Source organism: Sus scrofa, chromosome 2 (genome assembly GCF_054392235.1).
Source record: "Sus scrofa isolate SSC_HxYL_T2T_F1_AM1 chromosome 2, Sscrofa_HxYL_maternal_Yorkshire_Landrace_v2.0, whole genome shotgun sequence".
In the NCBI taxonomy this organism is placed as follows: Eukaryota; Metazoa; Chordata; class Mammalia; order Artiodactyla; family Suidae; genus Sus; species Sus scrofa.
The window spans coordinates 15,900,980-15,909,404 of record NC_139384.1 but is presented as its reverse complement, the minus strand read 5'-3'; the positions used below and the strand labels follow the sequence as shown (position 1 = coordinate 15,909,404).

Sequence of the window (8,425 nt, the reverse complement as noted above, 5' to 3'; positions counted from 1 at the left end):
TAAAATTTAATGGCACACTATTTAAACTGATGTGAAAATTTTGAGGTGTTCTGAAATGATCACAGCATTATAAAGTTAAAATATTGTGTTCTTAATTTACAGAAATAAAAGGAGTATAAGAAAGTTAAATTAGATCATAGGATCTGTAAGTCAGTTTGAGCCTAAATACTCTTCCTCTGCATCCTGTGATCTTTACATTGCACAGAATGGTTTGGTGTTTGTATTTGATTATATTTTGTTATATAAAGATTTTTTATTTGTCTTTTTAGGGCTGTACCTATGGCAGATGGAGGTTGCCAGGCTAGGGGTCTAATTGGAGCTGTTACTGCTGGCATATGCCATAGCCACAGCAATGCCAGATCTGAGCTGTATCTGCAACCTACACCACAGCTCACCACAACACCAGATCCTTAACCCACTGAGCAAGGCCAGGGATAGAACCCTCAACCTCATGGTTCCTAGTCAGATTCATTTCCCCTGTGCCACGATGGGAACTCCCAATATATTTTTGATTATATGCTATAGGAAGTGAACTTTTGTTTGCTTGGTTTTTACCTTTTCTTTTTTTTTTTTTCAACTGTACAGCATGGTGACCCAGTTGCACATACATGTATACATTCTTTTTTCTCACATTATCCTGTTACATCATAACTGATTAGACATAGTTCCCAGAGCTACAAAGCAGGATCTCATTGCTAATCCATTCTGAAGGCAATAGCCTGCATCTATTAGATTAAGAGTTATTAGTAGCAATTATGTTTGGGTGCTTTTCAAAAGTACCCAGTAAAACATATCAGTGAAATAATATCACTATTTTACACATTTGGATTTCCACTTATTTCCTTGAATCTGGAATCCTCTTAGAAAACTGAGGAGATGAGTTATAAGAAATATGTATATTAAAAAACACCAAAAAAAAACAGGAATCATTACTCCACAGTTGACCAAGTAAAGAATTTCTCAACAAATACCTAACTTATAAAAGTTTTTTTGTGAATTAATCGAGGCTCTTTTCATAAATGAAGTCTGCTTCTAAAATAAAAATGAGTACAAATGTGTGTATATATCGTAGATGTGTGCAAGTTTCCTCTTTTGACATGAAGATGCAGCTCCCATTTCCTGGCCTCTGTATGCTGTGCTGAAGAAATCAATGGACTCTGGATGGAGCAATGCTTAGCAAGTGTAAGGTGGTCAGGAGAACATGATGAAGAACAGCTTCGGGATCAGGAGACATGGGACTTATTTCACACTATGCCATCACCTCTGTTTTATCCTTTAAAAACTTGCCCTATTTCTACAAGTCATTTACTTCGGTAAATTAGAAGGAGTTTCTAAGTTCTGAGATTCTGCCCAGGCCATTGTGTTTATTGCCATAAAATTGGTCTATTTGCTTTTGCTTCAATTACAAGCAAAATTTGAAGAGTTCTGAGACCTCATTCCACCTCTCATTCCTGGCAAACAGTTTAGGGGATGTCCTTATGGGATGGAAGACTTTTAGAATAAATTAAAACAGTGTGAGCTCGGCGCTCGAGCACTTTGTTATTATGAGATTGATTCTCTGCCTATTGAAATGTATGAAACTGCCCCTAAGAACAATGTAACAGGTACCTGATTTTTATGAATTAGCCTCTGAATCTACCAAATATCATACCATTCCTCAGTTAGTTTCTGATATACAGTTCTGGGATCCATATACAATTTCTCCTGCTTCTTTCTGGTTTACCCTTCAAGTTTGAGATCCTGTGTTGCTGTCTCTTTAAGGTTATAAACCACTCTATCCCTGGATTTATATTCTGGAAACACTCTTTTCTGGTATTTCTCTAGGAACTCATCTTATGAAAACAGTGTTTTCATGGACACTGATTTAGATCTAAACATGACTGTTTTCCATTCCATGCCACTCTAGGGCTTAGGGCCAGACTGGATGAGTGTAAGGGTTCTAAAGCAATCTCTATACCCAGCCATGTGGCTATTTAAGTAGAGACTGGATCACCATTTAAGGAATGGATTTCAATCTTTCATGAGGTTGGGAATGATGACTTTTTTGGTACATGCAAAGTCTTTGAACTGTGGCTCTCATTCCAGAGTTAAGAGGCAAGTTCAAGATATTTCCAGGATGACACTAAGTTAAATCCACATTCCTTATAATTTATTAGATAATCTCAAATCCTCATTCAAGCTATCTTTGTCATCTACCATCTAAAATAGTATTTTGGAACTAAAATATTGGAGCATTTAATCACACCAGGTTGAATCCCATGGCTTCGCTTTCTTAAAGTATTTTCCTTCATGACACGAGATGCTCACAATGACCACATTCTCTGGAGCCCATCCAGAATTGCTACACCTGTGGCATATGGAGGTTCCCAGGCTAAGGATCGAATTGGTACTGTAGCCACCGGCCTACACCACAGCCACAGCAACACAGGATCCTTAACCCACTGAGTGAACCCAGAGATCAAACCCACATCCTCATGGATGCTAGGCAGATCCATTTCCACTGAGACATGATGGGAACTCTCAATTTATTTCTCTTCTTATTAATGCAAGCATATTTAAATAAGGTGAATGAGTGAGCTTCTTATATATAAGAATATTCCTGAGTTGAATTGAATTATATTTATTTACAAAATAAATAAATATCCATGAGCTACCACATACCAGTCAGAATGGCCATCATTAATAAGTCCACAAATAACAAATGCTGGAGGGGTGTGGAGAAAAGGGAACCCTCTTGCACTGTTGGTGGGAATGTAAGCTGGTACAACCACTATGGAGAACATTATGGAGGTACCTTAGAAAATTATACATAGAACTACTTTATGACCCAGCAATCTCACTCTTGGACATATATCCACACAAAACTCTAGTTAGAAAAGACTTGTGGTTGCCATGGGGGAAGGGGAGGGACTGGGAGCTTGGGGTAAATAGATGCAGAATGTTGCCTTTGGGATGAATTCGCAATGGGATCCTGCTGTGTAGCACTGGGAACTCTGTCTAGTCAATTATGATGGAACATGTAATGTGAGAAAAAAGAATGTATACATGTATGTGTAACTGGGTCACCATGTTGTGCAGTATAAAAAATACATATATGTAAAGAAATAATAAATAAATAAATAAATAAATAATAAATAAGCCCAGGGTCTAACCCCTGAAAAAAATAATTTCAAATATTGATATTTATATATTTAACACAGAATTGTTTTAGGCCTTACAGTTGGTGGCACTTTAAGAGTACTGTGACTCTTTAGTGGTAAAACAACATTTGAAGTTAAGAAATGAGACGTGGGTTTTGGTCTCAGAACTCTTCCAATTTTACTTACATTTGAAGTAAAAGCAAGGCTCAAGATTTAGTGAACTACCTTCTTATTTCCCCTTGGAAAATGGTGCTCTTATGCCCTGAGTTGTTTTTTCTACTTATAAATTGTAAATATTACTGCCTAATTTTTCTTTTCCATAGGTATCCTTTGAGATTAAATTTAAATGACAAAGGCCTTTTACCATCTTTGAATATAATTTAAAAATGGAATTCTTTCTATCATTATCTTATATATCTAATTCCAGAACTGGCACTGGAAATAATTACTTTGAAGAGGTACTCTAATTTTTACTTGGTGTGAAGTGCCAATATTATAATAGGGTTCATAATGTAATCTGCTGTACATCAGAAAATGATGTTTAAATGTTATGATGATCATGAATGTTAGGAAAATAAGAATAAAATATTGGAATTCCTGTTGTGGCTCAGCAGGCTAAGAACCCAACATTGTATCTGTGAGGATGTTAGGTTTGACCCCTAGCCTTGAATACAGGGTTAAGGGTCTGGCATTGCTGTGGATGTGGCATAGGCCAGTAGCTGCTGCTCTGATTTGACCCCTGGCCTGGAATTTCCATATGCCACAGGTATGACCATTAAAAGAAGAAAAAAATGTATAATGAAAAAAAATTTAAATCAGATAGTTACCTACATGTTTAATTTATTCAAAAGTCAATATTCAGATTCTAAATTATGCATATTTCTTTTCAAATACCAGATTTCAGATATGATTCACTTGCTGTTTTTTTTTTTCTCATCTGTTTTCTTGTGCTTATGTAAACCTAAGGAATAAATCAAAATTAAAAATGACTAGAATAAAAGAACTCTGCATTTAAGTTATGTGAAGTAACTGGATTGTTGGCATGATCTGCTAATGGTGAAGTTGCCCTGAGGTCCAATTAGCCACGGTTTAGAAACTTCTCAGGGTTCGCCTACAAAGAGAATATATGGGAGCACTTTTAAGGCTCAAGAGAAAGGCCTTAGGCAAAGCACTATTTAAAAATCAACAAAGAAACTTATTGTAGCTGAGCTAGTTGGCATTTTTAATCTTAGAACCTCTTTCTTGGTGAACTAACAGCTGCCAGGTGCCGTTTCCACGGAGCTATGTCAGACAAATTCATAGGTGAGATTTTTTTTTTCCAGAAAATCATATTCATAGACACTTGGGTTTAAATGGATCTTACAAATTTATATAATCACTTCTCATCCTCACTAGTCTGAGCTTTATATCCCTTTCCCAGCATGAACATGAAGAAAGATAGACTCAAGTATAATACTATGAATTTGAGAAGTAAAAATATTTGAAGTACTTTTCTCAGGGATATGTATTTAAATTATTTAGAATAATAAAAAGAGAATTATATTAGGTAGAATAATTATGCAATTTAAATTTGCATCCAAATTTTCTCCACATCATATTACAACTTAAGAATATTCCTAGATATTGCGCAATCTTTTTTTTTTTTTTTTTTTTTTGGTCTTTTTGCCATTTTCTTCGGCCGCTCCCACAGCACATGGAGGTTCCTAGGCTAGGGGTCGAATAGGAGCTGTAGCAGCCAGCCTACGACAGAGCCACAGCAACATGGGATCCAAGCCACGTCTACAACCTACATGAGAGCTCATGGCAATGCCAGATCCTTAAGCCACTGAGCAAGGCCAGGGATCCATCCCAAAACCTCATGGTTCCTAGTCGGATTTGTTAACCACTGAGCCACGACAAGAACTCCAGTACAATCTTTTGAAAGACACTTCTGTTGTGAAGTACACATTACTCAAAGAAATGCACTGTATTTTCATTATTCCATTTCTGCAATATTGAACACTCCATGCCATTCCTAAAATTTCCACAACCCTTAGCAATTGTATAGACATATATGTAAATTATGATTTTTTCTTCTCTAAAAATATTTTCCTTTAGGATTTATTCCTAGAAAGAGTATTGTGGAGCCAAAGAAAAATGAAGTAGTAATCTTTATTTCTTCATAGTTTTCTCTAAATCACTTTCAGTAATTATATATAATTTTTATTTTATTAACACTGTACTTTTCTCTGAATTGCTTGGGGGGACTCCAACTCAGAATAAAGGAATGCAGTGAAGTTGATGCACTTTGTTTCCATTCATGCAGAACATTTTCATCTTAGAAAATTTAAAAATATAGATTTTTACTCAGTTATCTTTTAAAGAAAAAAATACATGCTTTTTGGAGGAATACATTTTATTATATTCATATTCTTTCTTCACTTTTCATTGAGAAATCTATGTCCCCAAAATTTCCCAATCACTTTCTTAGTCAACACAGTAGCCTGTTACCAGGAAAGATGGAGGAAGGATGCTGTGGGAAGATGGGAGAAGGAGGCATGAGAATGCATGTAGCAGAAATACAAAGGAGTGGGAAGGTCATTTATGTCATGGATGGATGACTTGCTGCTCTATGGTAATGAAATTTCAGGCATTAAGTGCATTTAACAGGGACAATCTTCACAATTTGTGTGATCAAATATACATTCATATCCCTACTTAAGAGTCCAATAAATATTTGTATAACAAGTGAACATTTAGTAGGTATTTGTATTAAGTAAAGGGATTATAAATGTTTACATAAATGTATACATGCATATATATGTAGAGTGCATTTCCTATTTTACCAAGTAGAATATATCTTTTGGCTTTTCATATTAAATTTCTATTTTTAAACTTTGAAAATAAGGATTTTCTTTGCTTGATAGATCCTTGCATATTGAATAACTATGCAAGAATTTTGTTGTGTTTTTATCCACATCTATGGAGCAGTAGGTTTATTGAATATGGCTACGTTAAGTGGCATGTGGCACAGAATTTTAAAGAATAAACATTGATTAATAAATACAATAATATCTTGTAAGTAAAAAGACCCAGTATCATTATCTTACCTAGAAGCAATTATTATTATCACACTTACAATATTAAATGCGTCATAAAAAATCTGGAATGTCACTTCCTTTCAAATGTTTATATCTATTTTTCATAAAGTAGAGAGTAATGCTAAGCAGAGCAGGAAGATTAAAACACTTGAATTCCTTCTAGGTTTATGGTCTGGAGAAGCATGCATGTTCTCACCCATGGAGAATGGCAATTCCTAAGCATTTAATTAACATCTAACCGGTTTCAGACCCTGTAGACATTATTGCAGGAACTATGGTAAGTGAGGATACAGTTGAATTGCATATGTGTTTGGGTAGGTACCAGGGAGGGTGTCACCAACAACATGTACATCTCCCTAAACTGGCTGTTTATGGCAGATAATTATTGACAGTGCCTCTCTTTCTACATTTAGGAGCGGAGGGTTCAGCTGTCAATTCTCATGGAAGAGACAATAACTCTTACCCATGTGAGGGATCTCTCAGCTCACCTGATACATCTAAGAATCACAGTGTGTAAGTTTGCAAACACAGAGGAGGGCCCAGAATCATGGGACCCTGAGATGACTTACAAAGTCACCTAGAGATGGAACCAAGAGGAAAAGCCAGATCTCTCAAAGATAGCACAGGTTTTCTCAGTAAAATACACATCCAATATTTTCCTGTAGTTGTTTCACAGGTGACGGGTACTAGGTGTCTGAAGAGATGTAAATCATCATGATGAAAGTAAGAAAGAAAGGAAACAAGGGCTGGGACTAGTCTCCCAAGAACATGCTCCCAACTGACAGTGGCTACTCTATTATAGTTCTAAAGTATTGAAACTAAAATTCCTTTCTGATTAATAGGTATCATTCTTTCTTCCATTGTAGACAATTCAGAAACCTGGAAGGTGGTCCTTAGCTGAATGGATCTCCTCATGCCTCCCAACAATGTGACTGAATTCATTCTCTTGGGATTCACACAGAATCCACACTTGCGGAAAATACTCTCCATGGTCTTTTTGTTCATTTTCCTATTTACCTTGCTGGCCAATCTGTTCATTGTCATTACCATCTCCCTCAGCCCCACACTTTTAGCTCCCATGTTCTTCTTTCTCACTTACTTGGCTGTCATAGATGCCTCCTTCTCCTCTGTCACCACCCCCAAAATTACCATTGACCTGCTCTACCAGAGGACAACCATCTCCTGGGGTGGCTGCATGACTCAGCTCTTTTTGGAACACTTCCTGGGGGGATCAGAAATCATCATTCTCATTGCCATGTCTTATGACCGCTATGTGGCCATCTGCAAGCCTTTGCACTACACGACAATCATGCGACATGGGCTCTGCCAGCTCCTAGTGGTGGTGGCCTGGGTTGGTGGGATAATCCATGCTACTGTACAGATTCTCTTCATCCTTGACTTGCCCTTCTGTGGTCCCAATGTCATCAACCACTTCATGTGTGATTTCTTCGCACTGTTTGAACTTGCCTGCAGTGAAACTTACTGGCGTGGAATGGTGGTATCTGCTAACAGTGGGGGCATATGTTTGCTCATTTTCTTAATGCTCCTCATCTCCTACATAGTCATTTTGAGCTCCCTGAAATCCCATGGCTCTGAAGGAAGACGCAAAGCCCTCTCCACCTGTGGCTCCCATTTTACAGTAGTGGTGCTCTTTTTCATCCCTTGTATATTCACCTACGTACGTCCTGTGGCCACGTATCCTGTAGACAAGTTGGTGAGTTTGTTCTGTGGAACCTTCACTCCCATGTTAAATCCTATCATTTATACAGTGAGAAACACGGAAGTGAAAAATGCCATGAAGTGTTTATTGAAGAGGAGAGTAACTTGGTTTGTACATGATGTATAGAAATTAATAATTTACATAAATATGGAGGTTTATATCTGTTGTGAACTGTGAAAGAAAACTAAGAAATCTTACTGATCATTGACAGAAAAAAAGGCCATACAGATATTTGTTAATAATTTACTAGTGGCTAGGTATTTATTAGGCATTTTCATAACATTTTATATTCTTAGCAATAGTCATAGAATATTTGATATTCTTTAATAGTCATGTCCATAGCTTCAGAATAGACAGTAAAAAAATAACTATATTCCATAGTTTTATGAGCATAGACTATGTTTCATGCTGGAGTCTCATACTATTTTACTAAATTCTTTTTTCTTTTTTTTTTTTTTTGTCTTTTTGCTATTTCTTGGGCTGCT

The 8,425-nt window shown here is 36.5% G+C and overlaps 1 protein-coding gene across 1 annotated transcript; it reads left to right on the top strand.

Moving 5' to 3' along the window:
• Positions 1-7,121: 7,121 nt before the first annotated feature.
• Positions 7,122-8,066, top strand: LOC100523117 (olfactory receptor 4C3D-like). The gene has a single exon (XM_013987261.2). The coding sequence runs from the start codon at positions 7,122-7,124 to the stop codon at positions 8,064-8,066; it is 945 nt and encodes a 314-aa protein (XP_013842715.2).
• Positions 8,067-8,425: the final 359 nt, after the last annotated feature.